The following is a 26,387-nucleotide window of genomic DNA, read 5'->3' as shown; positions in this document are numbered from 1 at the left end:
GTTAAAGCCCCTGCCTTACTTTCAGCTGTAGATGCCTTGTTGGTGCTGTCTCCCCTCAGTGCAAACATGACACGTTCATGCCAAAACCGCCCTGGGAACGCGAGTCGTCTGATGTCGGGAGACTTGTCTGCAGTATATTGTGGCAACGCATCCAATTGTATCTGGGATCTCAGACAGTCCACCAAAATTGCAACCTGGAATATGGCAACTCTTCACAGGCATGGTCATCAGGTCGTTGTCTCACACAAAATGGAATATCAAGGGTTAGGTCAGTGTAATTGTGTTGCTCAGGAATGTGGATATTTCACACCCCGAGCGATGTAGTTATACAGCTGTAAGTTTATAGTGTAGACTTGCCCCGAGTAAAGTTGAAAGACTGAATCAGTATATCAGAAGGTAAAGGAAGACACACTGTATCCATTCACTGAGGAGTCATCTTGTTGAGCAGGGGTATTTCATGAAAGTGTGCATCCTTGTTCCTGGGAAGCCAACCAGCTCAGCAACAGACTACTTTTGGGGGGGAGGTGGGGGTTAGGGAACCTACTTTAGTAGTGGTTACCTATACGATCTAATAAGTGTATGCCCTAGTTTGTGTTTTATGATTTTGTTTTGTATTGTAACCAGGTTCCCTTCACTCTCCCTTGTTTCTAGTGGCATCTCTATTCTTTCTTAAATAAACTTTCTTTTGTTTTATTGCAAGTGCTCACAGGTGCTGTGCGTTATACAGGAGCAGTGATTTAAGGTAAAACTGGTGTACACTGCTCCTTTGGCAGCAAAGGAACTGGGATTTCTGTAAGTAGCCAGTGTCAAGGGCTGGATATCACAAGGGATCTGGGGTGCACCTCTTGTTAATCTGCAAGGCAAACACAGGACTAACATAGCCCAGAGGAGAGTCACTGAGCGGCTGAAAGGCTGGTGATGGTAGGGAGCTACCGCAAGCAAGACTCCGTCTCACTAGAGTCAGGGAGTAACAAGATGACTCTCACTCCTGGATACACTGAGAACCATCAGAGACGGTGCAGGATTATTCACCATTTATCGTACCCTCAATTATCAATCGGCAGTCAGCAAAGTTCTCATGGAAAATGAGGCCTTAGAGGACATTTGTTTTGCACTGCCTTTTATTTAACATTCTTATCTGTGCAGTATATGTTCATGACATAGATAAGGGCATTGCTGACATCCTTTCGATTTCAAGAGGACATTTTCCAGGAAATTGCACAATTCACCAGAAGAGGCCCTCAGGTGATGCCTCACCAGTTGTCAAGACATGGCTCCTGACAGCTTTTAGAATTGGCAAACAAACTTCATTGCTCCCTCTACCGCTCACCCCCACCCCCGTCAGAGTGTACAAGGCCAGTTTAGTGGAATCTGTATAATTCTGAGTTAGGGAAGGACTCCAGTGTATCTGCTCCATCCCTGAACATCAGGTGGTAAGAAATGTAGTGTCTTTAATGCACCGTGGATTGGCTTCATCCATAATACTGGGTCACCTTGCTGGCCTCAGGTTTTGCTGGAGGCTAGCAGGACTTGCTGACTCAAGTAGTGGATTTTTATTAAGGAAGATTTTGAAAGGATGTTCCAGAGAAGATGGTTGCAGGGAGGAAGACAGGCTCCCCATAACCATACTGATTAGAAGCTTTACCCAGAGCGTGCAGTTGTAGGGTGGAAGCAGTTCTATTGAAAGCAGCATTTGTCATCGCCTTTTTTTTGGTGCTTTTACTAAACTAGTGCCGCAGACAACAGGAGATAGCTCCAGGTGTGCATTAGAACTACTGGATGTGCAATTTACGCAGGAGCAATTTCACTGAAATTGAAGTATTCAAAAACTGATCAGGCAGGAAAGAGGGCCACAGTAGAGCTCAAGGAATATGCCGATCAACAGGTAAACCCATGAATGCTATCAAAGCCTTTTAAAACATACAGGACCAGGAACCAGACGCTCTATTCATATCCTGGGATGGCAGCTATCTGAGCAGGTATCAGTTTGCTGTGGACACGAAGAAGGCATTAGCCTACTTACATCTCAGTCCTGCAAATTCTGGCATGAGTTCCCTTAGGTTTGGGGCAACAAAAATCAACAGGATCAGAGGATTTAAACTTCCAGAAGGTCCAGGAAATCAAGCCCTGGAAATCAGATTGTTACAGAATATATGTTCACCTACCAATAGGTTGCTGGGGCACATCCCGGGTCTGAACTAACTTTGTCGTTTGTGATTGCAGGAGACACTGGGAGGAGGATTGATGTCTGGAGCTGCAGGCACTCAACTGTGAATGGGGCCCACAAGCAGGCAATGAGGTCAGCAGGTGGATCACAACTGAGCTTCAAGGCTGAAATTGTCTGCCTTGAGTGATACAGCAGAACAGCCATGTTATGGAACCAGCTTATGGCTCTGCTGCACTCACTGATGGCTGAGATATTCAACTTGGTAAAAATGACCTTGAGGCTTCCACCAGACTAAATTTGAGAATTAGGATTCAGAGGGATGTGGAATCGATTAAGTGGTAATGACCATGCACAAAATTGGTTTGGTCAGAGATGCTCGCTAAGCAAGTTTGGCAGGGAGCTCTCAAGCCAACCTGTGTTGACAGAGCCCCATCAGAATCCAAACCATAAGACTACCAGGATAATTTTGGGGACAGGGGGCTCAATGATCACACATAGGGACATTCAATACACTGGGCATAAGCTATAAGGATGATGGACACCATTAGACAGATGTCTTCATGACTTTAAGGGCTGGATATGGATGCCAGACAGTGTGGATGGCCATGACCATTCTAATTGCTGGTACCTCCATTAGCTAGTTTCCAGTGCAGATAATGGCTAAAATGGCCAGTTCCCTGAGGTAAATGAGATCCAGAATTTCACTGTTGACCTTGTGTCTATAGGAAAAGGGGAGACTAAGACTTTGCAGACTGAGCTCCCCCGTTAGCACCTTTTATCCTCCCACAAACGTGGAGGGCAAGAGGATTCAGAAGTGAACTGTCCTAAGGCACTGGCCAAGGAGCATCTTCCCTGAGATATTTGTTATATTCTGGGAGCCCTCTAACCCCACACTCCACCCAAACAAATGCCTGCTATGTGACAGCATGGGGTGGGAATATAGCACACCCACCCAGTGATAAATTAATAAAGTTATGGTCTGTTGCTTAAATCCATCTCTGTATCTGTCTCTGATTCACTGTGTGTCGAGATCAACCTTGACTTAAGTCCACTGATCCACTGTATTCTTTTTTTTTTTATATATATATTGTTTGGAAGGTGATTAGATACTACCTAGATCAGATAACAGATCATCACAAATTACATTTTCGGTTATGGTCAAAGATGTACTTAAGTGCAAATATAGAACACAGCATTCAATTATTTGCTAAATGCTTCAAACAGGCATGCATTATAAACCAATAATGCACACTTTGAAGTATCTTACAGTTTAATTAAAATGAAACAAAAACCTAGATAATTCATTGCAACATAAGTAGGCACGAGTCTGGTTGTCAGCAAATAAGGAATTGCATAAAAAAAAAAAAAAAAAAAAAGGAAGAACCGCATAGATAAGTCATTAATGCAAAATCTCTTACTTTGACAAGTTCCTGTTGAGCCCATATCTGAATAGGTTCCACTTGCTGAGGAGTCTGAGTCTGGATTCCATATGTATTCAGAAAAACTTGCAGGCTATAAAACAAAATAAATGCAGGGATTTAATCACAGCATAACTACAGTCTGATTTTGTAATGGTCTTGGTAGCAATTACTGAAGAAGCAAAAACATGAATATCATGTCAATTTAAATCTGAGTTAATAGTCTCACTCATGCTTCTTTGAAAACCTGTGCCAGACTGTAGATCTAGTCACATTCAATTCTTCCTTAAAATAAAAATTCTTAATAAAACCAAATGTCTTACCGTTGACTTTCTGCTATCAGGGCCACATGGACCACCAAATCATTTTCTAGAGGCCCCTAAAATCAATAAGGGCAAACAAATACTTTTATTAACATAGTTAACCAAGAACAGTTTGTTATCTCAACAAGAAACAAGGACAATATTAACAGTATTTAAACAGTTCATAGATCTGATCGGCATCAACTCACTGCACTGCTGCTTCTCTCTGCTCTCAACTGCCTGCTAATCAATTTGACTGTGTACACAGGGTAATGGAACACCATAGACCTAAAAGCCATAAATCTCACAACTTAGTGAGCAGCTGTACTGTCAATGGTATTTTGAATGATGCATGTTGGGGAGATAGGAATCAATTCTTCTTTTGTCACCATTTACATTTTTGTAATGGAAAAAATACAAACATATATGAGATTTATTTAAAAATTGTTACATATGGTAAAAATCCTTCAGTATGTATCCCAGAAAAAATGCAAGGTTATACTATTGATGTTTTTGGTATTTTCCCCTTATACGTACTATATCATAGTATTATTTTGATATACTGCATAGACCTTGTAAAGAATTAATCATACAACTGACTGTATAACTGATATCTTCATAAAAAAACAACCAAAAAACAAAATGCGCGTGCGCATACACACACACACACGACATGCATGCTGATAGCTTTAATATATTTTTAATCTAAAGTATTTTTGACTGGACAGTTGCTAACTGTATTGTTGTATGAAAGATATAATGTACATTTCTAAAGGGTGACTATTTCTAATGTTATGATTAATTAGATCATTAAGAACAAAATAAATGACAGTATTTTGGTAAGAGAAAAGGCATGCAAATAGTATTGAATTCAACAGTTTGGATAAAATTTTGATCTCACTAAAATCAGTGACTGGGGCCAGGATTTAACTGGCAACATGCTTCACTGGCTAAGATGCAAGATGTTTGCATTACTCTCATTCATTTCCTTGATAGTATTCAATGTACTCTATATACATAACCTCTGTTTTCTGGGGAGAAGGGGAGAAGGAGGAGGGAAGGGGAAGTGCTATGGTGCATCTGACAGAAGCAAATATAGTGTTATTTCCAAGATGGTTCTCTCTAACAGCTCAGTTATAGCTGTAAAAACCCCTCACTTGGAATTTTAAGTTTAACAATGTGGAGGAAAACTGCAGAATTTGCATAGCAAAAATTAAGTTAAAATTATGTTAACTTTTTAAAAATTTCTACATCCAAAATGTACCATAATTTCTTTCCATTGTAAGTCTTTAAAGTAAAAAGACCAGTTCAAGCATTTATGACTCCTCCAAACAAGTCATATTTGCTGTAATCACAAAGGCAAATCTTGAGGTATTTGTCCTAAAAAATACACGAATAATTACTTCTACTAAAGGTTGCAGAAGCACTATAGCCTATGGTTTTTAAGCACACAAACTAGTTCCCCCCAACCCCCCCAATATAAATGTTACAATATACAATATGGGACCCAGGATGACCTGTTGGAAATTCAAGTGACATAACACTTTGATGACAAAACAGTGTCCTCAACAACAACAGGGAGTTCCTATTGACTAAACACTGTTTGTAAAGGTATTAAAAACAGACAAAATAACTTTCTGTCAGGATAGTGTAATAGACCACTGTAAACTTTACCTCAGAATTAGAATTAGGAAGTTTCTTTGCTGCTCTATTTCTATGAATATCACGTAAGAGATTGAGGTTGTTTGACTACTGCGATTGAGACTATTTGAAATGAAAGCCTGGAGAAAGATCTTTGGATAAGTTCTATGCCAACTTACTATGTTTAGATTTATACTTAACAGACAGAAGGAAGAAAACAGGTTCTAACTAGAATTCCCTATTTCCAACTGACAGAGTATCTAAGTTGGTTGAGTAATTGGATTCTTGACACTCAAAGAAACAGGTAACAATTTTTAGCTATAAAATTTTAATACAGAACTCTAGAAAATAATGTCTGGGACAAAAAAGGGAGTTTATTAAAAAATAAACTGCAGATCCCCCATTTCTCATGTTAATCTATTTACTGGTATCCAGGATTTCATGGATTACTGCAACTGATGAAGTACTTTATCAAAAGGTAGATGCTGCAATCTTTTTCTAAGTGACTTGCTGCTTCAGTCATTTTTATTTTAGAGGACCTGGCTGTGTGAAACTTAAGATTTTCAAAAAATACTGTGAGAAACTCAATATAGTGCATGTAACTAGCATACTGCGATATATTAAGCAGAAAGCAAATGTCTTTGCCTTTCAGTGTGTCAAGGTCTGGAAGACAAGTTATAGATCTAGAATATGCCACTTCATACTGTAAACACTGTTAGAATATTCAGTTAGAAGATTAATGAAATAAAGCCACTTACCAGTCCCCAAAAATTATAGTGCGCTCTCTATATATAGCATTAACTACTCATATTCAATCAAAGCTGAATACAGTGGATGTCAGCATGACCCTATATTCATACCCTACAGACCATTGTAACAACCTTTGCACAAAATATACCTTGTAAGGTATCGTTTGAAAACTAATAACTTGATGCTCATTAATATCATGGTGAAACATATGTAGCAACTATGTAAAGATATGAACATCAGCTGAAGTTAGGTCTGAAATATGTTTACCAGATCAGTAAACTAGTTTCTCAAAGACAAAGGACAAGCTGATGCCTCTAGCCAGGTGTCATCAAAGTTGATGGACAATCGCCTATCATGAGGCCATTCTTTGGCAAGGAAGGGGAGCAGGTACAAACAAATCTGCATCTTAGCAAACAACAACCTGGAACCTCTTTCACCACCGTGCTCTTTGTCTCTGTCCTCACATCAGGAATGAATTTTATCTAGGAATAACCCTCAAGAAAAGGTGTCATTAGAGGAGGTTTTGGACAAATTGATAAACTAAACAGTAATAAGTCACCAGGACCAGATGGTATTCACCCAAGAGTTCTGAAGGAACAAAAATGTGAAATTGCAGAACTACTAACTGTAGTCTGTAACCTATCATTTAAATCAGCTTCTGTACCAAATGATTGGAGGATAGCTAATGTGACACCAATTTTTAAAAAGGGCTCCAGAGGTGATCCCGGCAAGCCTGACTTGAGTACTGGGAAAACTGATTGAAACTATAGTAAAAAACGAAATTGTCAGACATATAGAGAAACATAATTTGTTGGAGAAGAGTCAACATGTTTTTTAGAAAGGGAAATCATGCCTCACCAATCTATTAGAATTCTTTGAGGGGGGACAACAAACATGTGGACAAGGGGGAGCCAGTGGATATAGATTTTCAGAAAGCCTTTGACAGGGTCCATCACCAAAGACTCTTAAGCAAAGTAAGCTGTCATGGGATAAGAGGGAAGGTTCTCTCATGGATTGGTAACTGGTTAAAAGATAGGAAACAAAGGGTTGGAATAAATGGTCAGTTTTCAGAATGGAGAGAGGTAAATAGTGGTGTCCCCCAGGGGTCCTATTCAACATATTCATACATGATCTGGAAAAAGGGATAAACAGTGAGGTGGCAAAATCTGCAGATAGTAAAGTCCAAGGCAGACTGCAAAGAGCTACAAAAGGATCTCTCAAAACTCAGTGACTGGGCAACAAAATGGGCAGATGAAATTCAATGTTGATAAATGCAAAGTAATGCATATTGCAAAACATAATCCCAACTAAACGTATAAAATGATGGGGTCTAAATTAGCTGTTACCACTCAAGAAAGACATCTTGGAGTCACTGTGGATAGTTCTCTGAAAACAATCTCTCAATGTGTGGTGGCAGTCAAAAAAGCTAACACAATGCTGGGAATCATTCAGAAAGGGATAGATAATAAGACAGAAAATATCATATTGCCTCTATATAAATCCATGGTACGCCCACATCTTGAATATTGTGAGGAGATGTGGTCACCCCATTGAGGCGATTAATAAGACTGGGACTTTTCAGCTTGGAAAAAAGAGACGACTAAGGTGGGGATATGGTTGAGGTTTATAAAATCATGACTGGTGTGGAGAAAGTAAATAAGGAAGTGTTATTTACTCCTTTTCATAACACAAGAACTAGGGGTCACCACATGAAATTAATAGGCAGCAGGAACAAAAGGAAGTATTTTTTTCACACAACACACAGTCAGGCTGTGGAACTCTGCCAGAGGATGTTGTGAAGACCAAGACTATAACAGGGTTCAAGAACTAGATAAATTCATGGAAGATAGGTCCATCAATAGCTATTAGCCAGGATGGGCAGGGATGGTGGCCCTAGCTTCTGTTTGCCAGAAGCTGGGAATGGGAGATAGGGGATGGATCATTTGATAATTACCTGTTCTGTTCATTCCCTCTGGGGCACTGGCATTGGTCACTGTCAGAAGCCAGGATACTGGGCTAGATAGACCTTTGGTTTGACCCAGTATGGCTGTTCTTATGTTCTAAATACATATCAAAGCGTGATAACTATAAAAAGGAGGGGCAAAAACACCCTAAGTTATCTCTACCTAGCCATCTCTCTCTCTTTCAAAAGAAACAGCCCTTGGACTTCAGGAGCAGATCGTGGCCTGACAATTTTGTCAACAGTTACTGGAAACGTGGTAAGGAATTTCACCTTGAACCAAGTATAGTTTGTTAAGTTAGAGTACGAGGAAGCATTTTATCTTCATTTCTCTTGTAACCATTCCTGACTTTACTACCGTAGACTTGTACTCACTTAAAACCTATCAATTTATTATATTCTTTAATCAAAACAAATCCAGTGTTGTGAACTGTGTGGGTTACTCCATTTAGGGTAGCAAACTGTTGTATATTGATCCCCTTAGAGAAGCAACAGACCTAACATATCTGAAGTGTTTAGGAAAGGGCTAGACAGTTCAGAAAACACATTTTGGGGAAAAATCCAGGACAGGGAGTGTGTAGCATGTGGTAACCAAGATGGTAGAAGCCAGAATGTGACTGATATATGGCTGGCAGGCTGCAGCTATTCACAGATACCCAGGGTGTTATCCACAGGCTGGAAGGCTGTTTGTGAGCTGTCCAGGTGGGAGCTACAGCAGCAAAGCACTGTGAGGCACCCAAGTTCACAGGGCAGGGATAACAGCCCCTTCTTGGTCTGGATTGCACCCCAGAATATCATAGTCAGTACTTAGATAGTGCTAAACAATTTATGCCCAAAACTTTTGGTAATTTTGCTGGTGCAAGCTTGCAGAAGCATCTCAAACTAAAAAAATACATAACATTTAGTTTTTTTAATATAACATTGTATATTTTGAACAATTATAGTAAAGCTAAAAGGAAACAGGAACATGCCTAAGATTATAGCTTCCTCCATTGGAGTCAGAAACAGGAAGAAAAGATTTAAGGAAGATATTTAGTTATGATAAAAGTTTATGCAAAGCTTGCACTATAGCTAATACTGACAGTAGAGACAGGACCAGAGGAATGCAGGGAGTTAAGCGTATTTGGTTTTGGAGTATAGATCACACCATAAATACAATAGTCAGATGCTCTGTGACAAATACTGTATATATATCACTTATTCGATGAAGGAAAAATTATCCACAAAGGCAAAAGAATGCTATTTGCATTTGTTTGAGGTAGAATATGGTTTTTAAATTATTACTTAGCATTTAAAAGTTTAAATGAAACTCTTAATTTTTTTAAATTAAATTATTCAAGATATGTCACAGATCCAGAAAACTTCATACCAAGACCACTCATGTCTGCTGTGAAATTTTAAGATAATAGAAGCTATTAGAAAATAAATGCACAGTATTCTGAGCATCTCTCTACAAGGATTAACTGCTAACCAAGATGGAATCCCGAAAACATTTCTGTAACATGCATACTTATTTTCAACATATCAGATTAGATATGCCATATCCTAAAATACTTTACATAATTAAAAACAAACAAACAAACAAACACACACACCCTTGTCTTATCCTCTAGCCATTCCCTAACTCTCAACTACCTACAGGGTCAAAGTCAATGGAGTTATACCACTGGTGAATTAGGCTTACAATTTTTGGTTTGTTCACTGTTTCAACAGCTCTCTAGATCTGGCTAGTATAATAGAGAAGTCACTCCAATGTTATAAAAGGGAGGGTGGTATAAACAAATGAACATAATACAGATTCTGTTTATCTTGGAAATCCTTGTCTATCTATCTTTAGGATAATCTGTGCTGATTCTTTATAGGGAATTATCTACAATCCTGAAAATAAAATTAACCAATGATTTAAGCAAGAAGTGACATTTTGAATACCCTCTTCTGAATATTAGTAATGGCAGCTTCAGTCTCCAGATCAAAAGATCAACATGCCAAATTTAAAAAAAAGAATTCTAACTGTATTTGTTCAGGTTAGAGAACCTCAGTAATTAAAGTTTTGCACATACTCTTGATCAGCAACTGAATTGCTCATAGTAGGTGTGTAATCAGGTTTTGATTTTACAGCTGCATGTTATAAACAAAACAGTAAAATATCAGCTTTCATATGCTGCAAAGGGGAAACCTTGACATGACAGGCCCTTTTTACATCTTTTATCACTAGAATCTGGTCCATCTCAGTCACTAAAATCCCCAAATGAAACATAATAATCAACTCTGTTGCAAAAAATTTGGTCCAATAGGTACAAAAGGGGACCAAACAAACTTTTGCAAAAAAATAACAATTACTTAAAGAAGAGTTATTGACCACCTACATTATATCTATTAAAAAAGCACAGTGCACACATGTGAATATATATAAAAAATTAAGTTCTCTATTGGGAAATGAAGTCCAACAGAGAACACTAAATAATGACCAGATGTCACTACAAAACAAAATATGGGGTATACCTAAAAATATTAGCACAAACCAGAACAGTTTAGATTGTGGTGTCATTCTTGTTTCTACTTTGGAACATAAAGTAAAATCCTCGTTTGTGTAGTGGACTAATTGTATATTGATGACTTCATATTATGTTATACAAACAGACCTTTTGCTGCAATACAAAAAAAAATGTTTAGGGATTAATTAGGAGAGCAAACTACTACTGGTTTGCTATGTACACTAAATGAATTATTTTAGTGTGTTTTTGTACTGAAGCACTTTTAACACAATCTTTACCATATTGCTCATTATGCGCCACAAGCATTCTGTAACATACAAGACTGCTGTTTTGCTCTTACAGGTTTTGTAGGATTTAAGATGAGTGATTTAGCTTTAGCTATAATGACAACTAATGCCTTCCATTTAGATAATACCCCATTTACAAAGCAATCCTTTACAAATCACTTAACCAGACCATATTTTTTATATACCACGTAACATATTGTAGGTCTTAAAAAACAAAGAATCTTCAGAGACTAAATTTTCATGCCACAACTTAAAATAAGCGATCCTAAAATAGGAGTTTATCTGCAATACAGTGCTAATTCTTGGGACCTAAGGGAAAAGTGTATTTTGAGGATTAAATAAAATTTTGCTTTCAGTTCCTCAAATAAGAGTAATTTGTGCTCATTAGGCTTCATTTGTACATACTGCTAGCTAAAGGATAGCCGACATTTTCCACTACATTAGTGCTCCTTTAAAAAGAGTGTCACATTTAATGTAAGCTACTATGCAGGTATTATGATGTATTTTAAACAAAATTTTCAGCAAAAGTAACCAGAAAAATAGTCTATGAATTCTGACTCAAAATGTGAGACACATAGTATAAAGCACTGAACTAGGTACCAACTTTGTTACGCTAGCGAACTGGAAGGAAGAGCTCCTTCAGTACACTGACCACACATTTCTTTATCATTATTCACCAAGCAAAGGCTAAATGTGTCTCAAACACATAGGTAGTAGATGTGGGCTAAATACAAATACCTCCGAAATATTGTATAAGGCATCTATTGAAATGTAAGATGTGAAAAAAATTGAATATTTATGTCTTTATTAATTTGTGATTTTAGTCATTTTATTACTGAAGGAAAAAATAAACCAATAAATAAGTATTTTAAGACATGCTATAAGAAATTAATCTTAATTATCTAGTAAACTCTTCTGCTTTCACTGGGTTTTTTCTTCAAATTTCTTTATTTGGAGTTAGCAGCTATAGCACAGAGTAACATACATATGTTTTTGTGCCATGATGGATTTTAATACTGATTGTGAGAAGTCCAGGATGTTAAAAGAGATCAGATGCTGGTAGATTATGGATGTTGCCACATTTCAAATGATTTTGCCTAAGAACAGAAGACTGGAAACATGGTGACAATTTTTAAGACAGTTGGCATCCAGTGTCTCTTCCCTGAGAACTAGCCAGACTGTCACAATATGGCAACGCTCCAACAAGTAAAAACTCATCTGATCACTTCAGAAAAGCTACGGAGTCCCAGTGATGGTCAGTATGCTGGATTTGGGGCAGTGAGGATTAAACCCTTTGTTTTTGAAGATGGAAATGTTTACTTTTGCTAGAAGAATCTTATTTGAGTATGAAGAGTGGTGGACAGATAAATTACCATGGTGAAATTAAGGAAAATTAAATGGACACTGTTCCAGGGGGTTATAACAGTTAACTAATCTCTTGAAGTGGGGATCTGTAGAGGCAATTATTGGAGAAAAGAAAATGATTCACCTGTAACTGTAGTTCTCACAGTATATTTCCCCTTTGCAGTTCCATGGTCATCCTAGCCTCCATCCCCAATTCTTTGGGGTCCTTCACCGGTATTTCAAACAACAACAAAAATTGGGTCTGCAGCCTTTTGTATAGCCTTTCACTGGAAGTTTGTATCCAGCAGCGGTTATGAGCATGAACCACATAGTCACTGTTTTCTAGGTGGTTCCAGAGCTGCAGCACAGATAAATCACCATTTTCAAGAGGGAGCCTCTGCAGAAGCATTTTATAGTGATCGTCACTGAAACATTAATATTTACCCACAGGTACCACAAAATTGTATCTGAGACAATTCAGTAGTTCCCTACATTTATACCACTGCACTCGAACTGCAGTTATAAAGTAGCCTCTCTCTTGATAGACGTGTTTCCAAGATACTATACACAAAGAAAGTTCATATAGATAGCAATTACAGTTGTCTCTTCTATCTAAATATTTGTGGAACAAAACTTAGGTCTGATTAAGTTGTTTTATTGCAAATGCAATAATAATAAAATTGCTCTATTTTTTTAAACTGAATTTGGGTTGATTGATTTTGTTTCAGTAACTCTAAGTTGCCAAATGCCCTGAAATAACTTTAAAAAAAAAAGAGAATGAAGTAATTTAATGCATTTTCTTTAATTGTGGAGAAAAGGAACAAGGCATTAGGAGGAAAGAAGAGGGTACAAGGGAAGATCAAGGTATTGGAGAATTTATGCAAACTGAGAATGGCTGTAGAGCAAGAGGCAATTCTTATGCTAATTAACTGAACCCAACTTTAGTGCTGCACAACTGACTGTGCAATGTAACTTCTGGTAGCACCCTTAGGTGCTGGGTAAAACACACAAGCAAATTCCATACATACTGTCAGCAGTTCAGAGTTTTTGCAGCAGTAAGAACCCCATCAAGTATGAACAAACAGCTGAAACTGGGAATAAATGAAGTCTCTGAGTTTCCATTATCTTACATTAACATAGCGTGAGTGCTGCAGTGTGAACAATGGAAGTCTCATTCACTGATAATCAGCTAGCACCCAGGCATTGGGATTGCCTAGGCAACAGGAAATAGTAAGATACTGGGTGGTTGTAGGGGGTATTTGGATAAATCAAGAAAAAAGGAATGCTTTGGAAGCAGGATACTCATTCATTTGCACAAGACACAGTAGCTTTTGTTCCCACAGAATAATTTACGTCAATATCTGATAAACATTTCACAATTTCTTCCACAACACTGCACAGTAAGAAAAAAAGTTACTCTGGATTAAGGAAAAGTCTCTCTGCAAGAATGTAAAAGGTTCAGAATGTGCTTTTAATCACCCGCTTCACACTTTTTACATGCATGTGGCTCTTGCCTCCATTATAAAGAACTCATCTACACACAAATTGCAGAGAAAGACCTGGTCGGAAAAATTTTGAAAAAAACAATTTTTCATCAGAATTTTCCAATTTATCAAAATTTAATTTTTTTGAAGAATCAGTTTACTTTTGACAAATTACTTCTGGAAACCTGCCTGTCTTCCTGCCAGGTTGTGCCAGAGGCCTTGGAACTTGACAGCCAGTACTCGGAGAGGTTCGAGTCTCCCTGACAGTCCACCAGGTTAGCTGCCAAGGAGCTGCAGACTGAAATTGACATAATTCTTAATTCATAATTCTTGTCAGTCTTCTGCCCCCTACTGAAGAGCAGTCATGAATTATGTCAATTTCAGACCACAGCTGCTAGGGCTTCCAGGGTTCCTGGCTCAGTTACAGCCCAGCTGGTAGGCAGCTGAGGATTCTGGTGAGCAAATTTTGTTTTGGAAATACCACATTTCACTGTTTCAGGGGGGAAAAAAAAAAGTGGGTTTTTAAGTCCTGTGAAAATTTTTGAGTTATTGTTTTTTTGTCCTGAATCTGGATGAAAAATGTTTCTGAAAACTTAAAAAAAATGCAGAACTAAAATGTGGTTTCTCAGCCATCTCTGTGTAACTTAAATTGATTTAAACAATGAAACTTTTCTTTATACAGTCTCATATCGGATCATATCAGTTTAGCATGTCCTTGTAGCAGTACACTGTAGCAGACTTACATTATGACATTTCAATGATGACATTAATTCTTATATTCTATTATCCACAGGCTCTATTTCTATATATTTTTAAACTTAAACTATTCTACAAAGACTTGCCTACATAATTGAGGTCGAGCAATAGTAATTTTTGTATACACTCACATATAAATATACACTATTTGTAGGGTTTGTCTAAATGAGAAAGTTGCACTGGCGTAACCTAAATGTACAATCCCCTGTGGGGAGCTCATTTTGATTTAAGAGTGCCTTTAGTATAGCTGAAGTAGAATAGCAATAGGTATAAGTTAAACAAACATATGAATCTTAAACCAAAACAAGCCACATCTACAGTAGAAACTTTTGCTGGCATTAGAATGTTGATTGGGGTGAGGGGTTGTGACATTTCAAGGCTGGCAAAAGCCCGAGTGTAGAAATGACTATTTGGCACAAAAAATGCATATTTTATATAGCTTATTTTGCTTGCTGAACCAGTGTTAACTATACAATCAAAAGCACGTTTTTGCTGGAATAAGCGGTGTCTGAGCATCAGGAGGATTTTGCTAGTATATATACTTGCAAAACTTTTAAGTGTAGATTAGCCCTAGAAGTATCCACACTGGCTGTTTCTTCACTAGGAATAAAGGTGTGTTCTTAAATAGAGTTAACTAACTTAAGGTAAAATCCTAGAAGAAGACAAGGTAGTCTGTAGTTTTCACATGAGCTAGCAACCTGGTAACTTGTGTGAAAACTACAAACTGATTTGACATCACTAAGATTTTACCTTCAGTTAACCTGCCTTTTTCCCTAGAGATGACAAGGCCACGAGAGTTTTCACTGGTTTAAAACCCATTTAATTTAAACCAGTAGAACTTTTGCATGTGGACAAATTCCTAATTTTAAAAATGCTGATGGCTTAGAGTCTGCATTTACATTTCAAGAAATTAGAAAGAAAATTAATTTTGCTCTCCTGGGTTCTGTTCTGCTTATACATAGTTGCAGGGATCTACAGCTGGAAGGATGGGACTAAACTGATCAACCCATGTTTATATTGCTGTGAAATCAAGAAATATTTGCTCGTGTACAAGGGTACAAATGCACTCAAATATTAAAGTTGTGTGCATTTGTTTTTAAGTAAAAATAGTAAATTTATATTCAAATTATATTCAACCTTCTGGCTTCTGTCAAGCTGAAAGGATGAAATTTAGACGTGCAGCACTTAGGCACCCCATTTTAAAAACCATAAACACTTGTACATTTTACATTATATAGTATAGTACAAACATTAATTTTTCCTTGTACCAACTCAGATGGTGCAGGTGTTATTTTTGTTTCATTTATTTAGCATTTCATAATTATGACTAACTCAATCAAAAGAAAAATATTTTAAAAAATGTTCACAGCATTCTGTCTAGAAAAACCAGCGCTCAAAAATACTAAGAAACTCATGTGAAAATTATAAACTGCCTTTACCCAAATCTCAATCCTACATTATTCATCAAATCTGACAAATATTGTCCAGACTGGCAAAAATAACAGTTATTAAATAAGTCCGTTGCTGCAAAATTCTAATAAAGTATCTGTTGGATCAATATGTTATCCCACATTCACAGATTTTAAGGTCAAAAGAGAACACTGTGATCATCTAGTCTAACCTTCTACATAGCACAGGCCATAGAACTTCCCTGAATTAATTCCTGCTTGAACTAGCTCCTTGTCTACACTACACAATTAAGTCCATCTATGTTAGGTTGACATATAACCATCACAGTAATTACTGCGGTTTTTCATGTCCATGCTATGCTCCTTCTGCCGGTTGTGCGCATCCTCACGGGGAGCATTTGCACCAACTTGAGCAGGGCACTGACAGCCTGGGCTGTTGGCTACATGCGGAGCTGACAGGTGATATAAGTAACACACTGTGTACGCAGATGCTGTGTTGCCCTAGCTACAGTGACCTAAGCGCTATGCCTCTTGTGGAGGTGAAGTTATTAGGTCAGTATAGTGGGGGACTTGCATCGATGGGAGCAATGCTGTAGCATAGACACTTATAGAGTTAGGTCGATGTAAGTTGCCTTACATCGAGCTAACACTGTAGTGTAGACCTGGCCTAGAATGTATCTTTGACAGAGCTATCTTCCTTTTTTTAATCCGAGAACCAGGGAAAATTTTGTATCAACATAGTAAAAAGTAAACAATGTGTTTAATTAACCTAAAGTTGATATGAAACAAAAAAGAAGAAGAAAATCAAAGAGCAGTAAGACTACATTAAGCAGGAGCAATTTTATACTTCTAGAATGAGTAATTTTTAAAGTATCAGAGGGGTAGCCGTGTTGGTCTGAATCTGTAAAAAAACAACAGAGGGTCCTGTGGCACCTTTAAGACTAACAGAAGTATTGGAGCATAAGCTTTCGTGGGTGAATGCCCACTTCATCAGACGCTTATGCTCCAATACTTCTGTTAGTCTTAAAGGTGCCACAGGACCCTCTGTTAATTTTTAAAGTATCTGGAAATGTGTGTGCTTGTATACATATATTATAATTTGTTACAACTATTATTCCTACTTCTTTCCAAGAAACCATAACACCTACTCTCTATCATGAAAGAATATAAATGTTACAATTATCCTAGCAGCTGAACAAGGATTAAATACTGAACCTTTATTATTAGGTATTCTAATTTTTTTCATATCTGGACCAAGCCCTTGGAAAACAAGTAAAGATACCAAACCAAACCACAGCACAAAAACAAAAAAAGCAAAACAAACAAACAAAGCAAAAAATTAGCTGGCTCCTCCTTCCCTGTCAGATATCAAATGCCCAAAATTTTACAGTTTGCCTCACTGAGTGCTTCAGAAACTAGCAGCTTTGCGCCTAAGGTCCTCCAGAGTAAGGTTACCTTTTGTAGATCTAAGGAGGTCCATGTGCCTGGCAGAGGAATGGGTATATAGCAGAGAGGGGAGGATGCATGCATCGAAGAGAGCCCAACTCCTGCATGTCATAGGAACTCAGTGTAGAAAATCCTTTATACACTTACAACCACAATTCATCTGGAGGTAGAGAGAAGAGCAGGTCTCTCCCGGACTCCCTGTGCACCTCTTGCAGTGTGCAAGACTATGGACATCTTTGATTAGACCTAAATTATGTGGCAATGTGCTTCCTAAGTCAGGGCATCTTGCTTATATCATAACATGTATCCAGAAATAGCTACTACATGTGACATAATCATCATAGTTCCTGTCCACACTACCGAAGTCGTTATACTACTATACGTAAGAGTTCACGTACAATGTACTTCTCACCCAAAACAAGATTTCCTCAGGTTTACATTTTCATATTACTACATAGTATCAGTTTCTGTCAAAGAGCACACATACAAATCTGAAAGAAAACCAATAATCCATCACTCAGAAGGATCCATTCATTTTTACTGGAAATTGATTTTAAAATAAATAAAAAAGCATAATACATGAATTTAATTTTGAAAATAACCTGAATTCTGGCATAGTATTGATGCTGTTTTGAACTAAAATATTTTAAATTAATTTTTGTTCATACATCATCTAACAGATTAAATGAAGCATATGCTTACCTGATTTGAGTATCTCATGCTAACATTCCGCTGATCTTGTGGAGGTATGTAACGCCCTACTGGGTCAATGTCTTTGGGATTTACTAATCCATCAACTGAAAGTAAATCACAATTGAAACATTATTAAAGAGTCTGAGCACTTTCAAGGTAACATGTATTCTATTACCAGTATTATGTAATCCATTAGTATTACTTTCATTAATGTAGACACATAGCATAGAAATAATAGTTTCAGGTCCTATTTTGAAAGGACCACTACAGTCTCTAAAGACAGGCAATCAAGTCCCAAACTCTTTCCTCATGCAAACTGATAAAATGTTGCCTTAAATCCCTTCTCAATAACAAAATCTCTTCCCATGTCTTAATTTCCCCAAAGCATCCTACAGCTGCATTTGTTCCTGGATTGGTGCTCATGTTTGAGATAAGTGACAAGCCATAATGTGCCAATACTGTGAGGAGCTCCTAGTACAATTAAAGTTGTGACCAAAACAGCAAACATCCACCAAAGTGGGTATAAAAGCCCAACAGCCATACATAGCTTGTTCAGCCATCATAGCATACCCATTGTAACAAGGAAATCATCAGGCGCTAATGGATGCTGCAAGAGAAGGTGAATTTCCCCTATAAACACTCAATTCTGCCAGCTTGGCACTGAAAGAAAAATTCGCTTCTGATCCCAAAACTGACAGTCACCCATAGCCCTAAGCATGATGGAAAGCCTGCAAAAAACCCACACAAACACCCCTCTCCCCCAACTGTGCTAACTAAATAACAATGTTTATCAATATAGGTGTATACAACTGATACCAAACACCAACCTGAATGTCAATAAAAAGGAAAGGAGGGAGAGGGTGCAGGGTCATTTTATTAATGGTGAGTGGGGATTACGCTATCACTCTTTGGAGCTGAACCTTTTATTATGTCATGGGGAAGGGAGGAAATCAACAAGTCAATGGGATTCAAAATGATGAGTAGAGTAGTTAAAGAAATGGAATAAGTTTTCAGGTAAGAGTATTTGTACAGAAAAATATTTGCATTCATACAATATCATGTTACTCGTCTGACCAAACAAACGGTGATGATTCATACTGAAACTTGCATATAATTATTAGTGATCAACTGATGGAGTTAAAATAGTTTTGAAAACGTGTGTCAAATAATTTTGTCTCCGCCCCTCCCGCCAGCATTTGCACATGCTTTCCTGACCTCCGCCACTTCTGGCAGGAGGTTGTGTTTCCGGGTTAGCGTGTCCATACCCTCTACCTGGTGTCCGCAGAGTCTGAGTGGCCGCAGAAGCAGCCCCCCTGGCGGGGGGAGAAGAGGGACCCAGCCCCACAGGAGTTGCAGTGCCCGCAAGGCCTGTAAGTGGGGAAGGGTCCTGGGTCCCAGCTGTGCCATGCGCCCGCCCGCCCCAAGCACGGCTGGCCCCACTCCCGTAGCATATACCTAAGGAAGATTTGTCTCAGTGTAGACAGCTTCACATTTAAAATGAAATTATAAATGCTTCTTACAGCTTAGCTGAACAAGTGCTACAAATTCCTTAACTATCTACTTTAACTAATTAGAGTACTCCATTTTCTTTCTGTAGAATAAATGCATGTTTCTTCCTATAAAAGACTCTATAATGGAAAATAATATATGCAGAGGGTATGATGATTATGAATGGCATCTTCTGGAGCTGCCATATCACAAGGGAGGTTTAACAGTATTTAGTTATAATTTTGTTCTTTTAGAACCCCAGACACAGGATCACTTTGTGATAGCTGCTCATTGCTCTGCTTCAAAGCTAAAACAAAATCTATGATGGTATTAAATGATGGAACTCTAGACAGGAGCTCAAAACTATTCCATAATTTATCTGTGTGCTTTACATTCACTGGTGTCTGTGTCTTAAATATGTTCTTTTTGCAAGCTTCCTTGAAAAAAAAGGATTTATTTGATTTAAGTGTGACTGTAAATGCAACCGTGTGTTAATTAGATATGATGGGTTTGATGCTTAGCTGTGGCTGGTATTGTCATTTTTATTTTTACATTTTGAGTATTATTTTCTTTTCAGTTCCTAGATCATTTTAATGCAAGACAAGTATTCTCAGTTAGGTAGTCGAAGTGACTGGCTAAAACAAACACACATGCTTGTGCGCGCACACACACATCCTTTCCCAGTGGTTAAACAGAATCACTGTTTCACTAAATACATATGTATCATATCAACATATGAGACACATACACTGTAACATAGTTAAATAGGGAGCCGCAACTTTATTAACCAACAGGGAACCACTCCCCAAACTACCTGGGTAAGACTGTTCCAGTGCAGATTTCAGTTGGTCACCAACGGCGCCAGGATCTACAGATTTGAGGGCAGGTATGAGGGCTGTGTCCACTCTACACCTTCAGTCCTGCCCAGTGACCATGGCTAGAAATCAGAATCCCAACCCTTTCTTCTCCTCCAACAAAGCAAGGAGGAGAGATGAGATGAGGGGAGCCACGCAGTGCATGATGCGTGGTGGTACGACGCAATGTCGTGCTCAGAGCCCATGCCCAGGCAGCCCATTGGCCTATAAGGACCTTCAATGGGATTTTTTAACCTAACAATCTCGGTGGAACCCACCAAAGTTGTCACAAGTGTAATTTAAACCCCAAAACTGGACCTTCAGGCTGCCAGATGGAAGGTGGAAAAACCCACATAGCAGTTTACCAGTTTTGCCACACAAGGGAAGTCCCTTCCAGACCCCAAACAAAATCTGATGATGCGTCCAGCTTCTGGTATCACAAGAGGTCTGGCCCCCTAGACAAGGGAGCAGAGTTTGAAATGGCTTTTTGCAGCAGCAAGAGCAAGCAGCAGTAGCAACTTGCATCCCCCAGAAGATGAGAACTGATCAGGCAGCTCATCACGATCCCCTCTGTCCAATGGCAGCAGGAGCAGATGAGGCAGGCTCCCAGATGCCATGTGAGAGAGCATCCCACTGGACAGGGAAAGGTGGGGAGGTAGAAAGAGAGAGAGAAGCAGGACCCTCTCCCAGACGCACACAGTGTGGCCATCAGAAAGGGAGAAGATGATATGGGGGGAGGGCATGTATAATACTGCCCCAGTGGCTCTTGAATGAGATCTCCCTGGAGGGCGAGGGTGACCCCATTGCTCCCAGATCCCTCAAAGACACCCCCCAGCTAATGAGGTGAGCATTGATTTCCATTTCCTGTTGACCACACTGTCCAGAAGCTCACCTGGCTATTGTTCGCTTTTAGCTTTTCAAATCTTTGTTCATAAATCCATACTCAGTAGTGATCAGCAGTGTAATAACATCAGTTGGTTAGTGCATAGTTTAGCTGTTTCTAAGAATCATTAATCTAACTTCATAACCAAATCCAAAATCCAAAGTTTAGGACAGACTCTTCCTCTTGTTTCTCAGTTGAGGAGAGGCTTGGAAGCATAGAAGAAGTTATCAGCCCCTGATTGGGGGAAAAATGGTTCATGCTCTGTTCATTCTTGCTTTAGAAAAAGTTGTGTACTGCTCTCCCCCACCAGAAAATTTGGCTCCTTCCACTTTTACTAAGGAAAGCTAAACAGCAAATTGGCTGTTGGACGTGCTGGTGAGGAGGAGGTATGAGAACAGATATCTCCCACAAACAAAAATTACTGAGAAAAAGACACACAAGTGCACACACTAGAGCAGGGGTCGGCAACCTTTCAGAAGTGGTGTGCCGAGTCTTCATTTATTCACTCTAATTTAAGGTTTCACATGCCAGTAATACATTTTAATGTTTTTTAGAAGGTCTCTCTCTGTCTATTTTATATAACTAAACTATTGTCGTATGTAAAGTAAACAAGGTTTTCAAAATGTTTAAGAAGCTTAATTTAAAATTAAATTAAAATACTGATCTTACGTCGCCGGCCCGCCCAGTCCGCTGCCAGCCTGGGGTTCTGTTCACCTAGGCCAGCAGCAGGCTGAGTGGGGCCAGCAGCCGGGACCCCGGCTGGCAAGGGGCCGGCTGCCGGGACCCCAGACCGGCAGTGGGCTGAGCGGCTGAGCCCACTGCTAGTCTGGGGTTCTAGCCCTGCCCACACAGAGTGGGTACCTACCTTCTCTCTGGTTCGAGCCCATTCTTTTCCTCTCTCTCTCTGCACTGACCTGAGGGTGGGAGTGCACTGAGCACAGGGCTGGGGTGAAAGAGCAGGCTGGGGGTTGGGGTGTAGGGTCTGGCCAGGAGCTAGAATGAGGGAGGGGGCTCAGGGTTGGGGCAGGTGGTTTGGGTGTGGAGTGCTTACCTGGGCAGCTCCCATTTGGTGCGAGGGGTGCAGGTGGGAATGTGAATGGGGGGGGTGCAGGAGCTCCCATTTGGTGCTCAGGGTGGAGCTGGGTATGTGTGGGGGTGCAGGAGTCAGGGCAGGGGGCTAGGGGTGTGTGAGGAGGGTGCAGGAGTCAGGACATGGGGTGTGAGGAGGTTGGGTATGTGTGGGGGGTGCAGGGCTCAGGGCAGAGGATGTGTGTGTGGGGGGGGATGCAGGGGTCAGGGCAGAGGGCTGTGTGTGTGTGTGGGTGCAGGAATCAAGGGTTAGGGGGCCATGTGGGGGGGGGTAGGGCGGGGAGCGGGGTGGGAGTTGGGACTCCTGGGCTCCGGGAATGAGCTGGTATCTAATGCTCATAGGAGGAGTACTGGGAGCGAGGACTCTGGATTCCTGGGTTTCCAGCTGGGTTCTAGTTGTTCAAGGGGGTGGCGGGCAGATGGAGACTAGGGCTCCGGACTCCTGGGTTCCACCCTCAATGCCGGAGGGGAGCAGGGTCCAGTGACCTGAGGTGGGTAAAGAGGCAGGACCCAGCTGTTCCCAGGGTCCAGCAGGCGGCGAGCCGTAGCCCCCGGGCTCGGGTTCAGGCTGTGGGACACGCTCTGCCCCAGTACAGAGCCGAGCTCATCCCGGCACTGGGGCTCCAACCCCGGGGCAGCCTGCCTGAGTCCTACAGATGGGTCATATTGTACACTCAAGTTATTCATGAACAAGCCAATAATTTGTACAGGATCTTGAAAAGCACTATGCAGTTTGACTACTAGGAAATTAAACAGCGGTCAAAAAAAGCAAACAGATCTGCTGGCTACATCAGCTAACACCAAAAACTTCAGCAGCAGTAGAAAATGACACTGATTTTGAAATGAAAATGCTCCTGTATACAGAAATCTAAAATGGGTTAAGATATGTATAAACAATCCAAGTACTAATAAAACTAACTGATTTATTAAAGCATAGGATAAGAGAATATGTGGGCTCCACTACATGTACATTCATAACTGTAATGCTGAATAGAGTCACTTACAGTCATGCTCAAGCCATAAACTAAACTATTCTGAAACCAATGACCTTTTTGCTTGATGTTTTTGGAAAGCAAGAACCATACTGAAAGTGTTGCTCTATGATACTTGCAATTTAGCTTACATTTGTATTTAAACCAACCTATGACTGAAAGCACTTTTTAGACCCACATAAAGTCAAAATCATTTCTACATGAAGTCACTTATACATGAATACACAATTGTTAGAGTTGAGCTGGAAGGACTTATTCCAATATCCAATAATCATCATTATATTTAAAACATCCACCTCAGTGTACATTCACCACCACAAATGCTTTGGGTCCATTGGGCTCCAAAGCAGAACCTCCTTTGCTGGTAACGTTATTTCTATTAATAAAAGCTGATTTTCCAAGCCCTATTAAATCCATCTGCCTCTTTACTTCATATGCTGAGGTTCTCAACCTGTGGCCTAAGGACCACTGGTGACCCACAAAGCAGGATAGGATACAAGCATCATGTGGAGAGGCACAGAACAGATGAGAGAGAGAAATGAAAAAAAATAGATGATATTTTCCCAAAAAAGGACAACACTTGTAGTACTAAAACCAGATAAATGCATTGTATCTACTATCCTAAGTTATCAATTGCAATTGTCAGCAGGGCTTGAAAAATCTACTTACCTAATTGAGTAAACAATTTTACCCAGCAAGTGACATCACCTTGTGCAAAATTTAAACTTTTTTTTTTCCCAAGACCTTATAGTTGGAAAGATAACCCTCCAAATGTGAGCCTAGCTTAAACCCAAGATGAGCTCCTAAGGCTACAGACAGATAGCTCCAATGCCTCTACTGGTCAAAGCTTCCTTAAGTTGCAACAGAGCAAAATGTGAACAGAATTTTGTTAGTATTTACTGCTCTTTTTCAGAACTCTGTGGGCAGCAGTGACTGCAAAATCCAGCAAGTTTCATTCTGCTGCAAAGAAGTAGGACAAGGCAAAGAAAATATATTAGTAGTAGTGAATACAACTTGGGAAAAAGTTAAATAAGAAGAAAAGAGGAAAGACACCGATGATAACTTAGAAATGATTCAACATGATTATAGGACAGAAAAAGGAAAGTAACAACAGGAAGGGAAAGAAGGTAGAACAGAAGCAAGGGAATGTAGCAAGAAGAGCTGGTCAAACAGCACTTGGCAAATATTTCATTTGATTTATTTTACTAGTACTCATCAGCTACAGAGCCGATCAAATACTATTTAGCAAACCTATTAGATTAATACCATTAGAATTAATCAAATATATTCAATACCTACTTCTTCCAGCTATTTGACCAATCTTAGTAGGAAGCGGCATCTAAAACATTAAGTACAAGATTGACTGCTAATATTACAATTAAATATACTACACAATAAACTGTACACAACTCCTTTATTCACTTAATTTGCAGCAAACATGGCCTGGTGGGTAGAAAGGGGTGGTGGTGGTACAAGTATAGTCTCCCCCTGGCTAGCAGACTTATTGCTTCACTAAGAAGAGTCACATACATTTTTCAGCTCTTGTCAGAAGGATGTTGCATACAGGATCATAATTGGTGAGCTGTGAAGAAATGTGTCCACAAGACCAACCCTCTATGAAGAGGTCTACTTTGTGAAAAAGCGCCATCTCTACTAATGCACAGCCTAATATTGAAAAGTGTTTGAAAGTTGATAGACCTTTATTCTTATGAATATCCCCCACTCTTTTTTCTTTATTCCCAAACTTTATTCTCTCGTGGGATCCTTGACTTTGTATTTCAGGTGATTTACCAGCAATGACAATTTTCTCAGTCTCAATGAAAATAACTAATTAGTTTAATCATTATGGAATTCTAAGTGGTGACCTAACCGTCTCAGCAGTTTGGAGGTTAGGCCAGTCATTGGCACAATAAACCTTAAATCTGGCATTTCCTTTGAAAAGGAGTTCTTGGTTCAGAATATAATTTTAATGTATTAGAGTGGAGTATGATATGTTATAATGCTGGCAGGGGTGTCAAAGCAAAAGTTAGTGGCTGAAAGACAGAAAAGTGTATTTGGGGACGGGGTGGAATCAGAGGAAAGCTTGAAACTTTAAAAGCTGACACGGTGTTTCACACATGAAGTAACATGGGAAAACACACACGTACACTGCCATTGTAGGCAGTCCCATCATACCATCCCCTCTATAAACTTATCAAGTTAAGTCTTGAAGCCAGTTAGATTTTTTGTCCCCACTACTGTCCTTGGAAGGTTGTTACAGAACTTAATGCCACATATTTATCAAAGCAGAGGTAGTGACTGATTTTTATATACATACACATACATACATACACACACACACACACAAAATAACTATTCAGAGTCCATCCAAAACTTAAATCTGGATATGTATATTGGTTTAAAAAAAATGTTGACAAGAAATATATGTTTTATTACTAGCAGTCAGATGTGTGATAAGCATGGTTTGAATCTAGTTTTATCCATTTCATCTTACCCAGGAGTTTTGCAATGATGTACAGTGCCTGTCCCCACAAGAAAAGCTTTCCATCACGTCCACTGTTGCTGGGAAATCGTTTCTGACTACCAGGATTTTTCTTTTCTAATTCAACAAAGTCAGCTGGCACATAATAATACTTGGGTACAACAGGATATCCTGTGGAATTTTAAAATAAATACATTAAGTAAATAAATAAAACTATCTCCCTTATAAAACTGAAGTGAATTTAAAATGGAAAAAAATATACACTGTTTGAACTGAAAGGTTGCCAGCAGTGTGTTATCCTTCCAAGGCTGTGCTTTATTTATGCCTGAACATCATTTTTACATGATTTATTTACTGAACAAATGTACTGTTTCTTAATATTCTATTCAGAGCAAAGCAGAATGTCTATTTATTTATAGACAGCAAAAAACATGTATGTGTCTAGAA

At 39.2% G+C, this 26,387-nt stretch overlaps 1 protein-coding gene across 8 annotated transcripts in view; it reads right to left on the bottom strand.

The window, feature by feature from the left end:
• Positions 1-26,387, bottom strand: part of PHKB (phosphorylase kinase regulatory subunit beta) — a 194,449-nt gene that overhangs the window by 46,422 nt on the left and 121,640 nt on the right. For all 8 annotated transcript variants that reach the window (XM_034788873.1, XM_034788868.1, XM_034788865.1 and 5 more), the window contains 4 exons: positions 25,953-26,111; positions 18,162-18,256; positions 3,909-3,964; positions 3,586-3,679 (listed from right to left, as the gene is read on the bottom strand). In XM_034788873.1, coding sequence (XP_034644764.1) covers positions 3,586-3,679; positions 3,909-3,964; positions 18,162-18,256; positions 25,953-26,111 — 404 coding nt within the window. The remainder of the gene's footprint in view (positions 1-3,585; positions 3,680-3,908; positions 3,965-18,161; positions 18,257-25,952; positions 26,112-26,387) is intronic.

Source organism: Trachemys scripta, chromosome 13 (genome assembly GCF_013100865.1).
Source record: "Trachemys scripta elegans isolate TJP31775 chromosome 13, CAS_Tse_1.0, whole genome shotgun sequence".
NCBI classification, from domain to species: Eukaryota; Metazoa; Chordata; order Testudines; family Emydidae; genus Trachemys; species Trachemys scripta.
The sequence above is the reverse complement of the archived record's forward strand: the minus strand, read 5'-3'. Positions and strand labels throughout refer to the sequence as shown.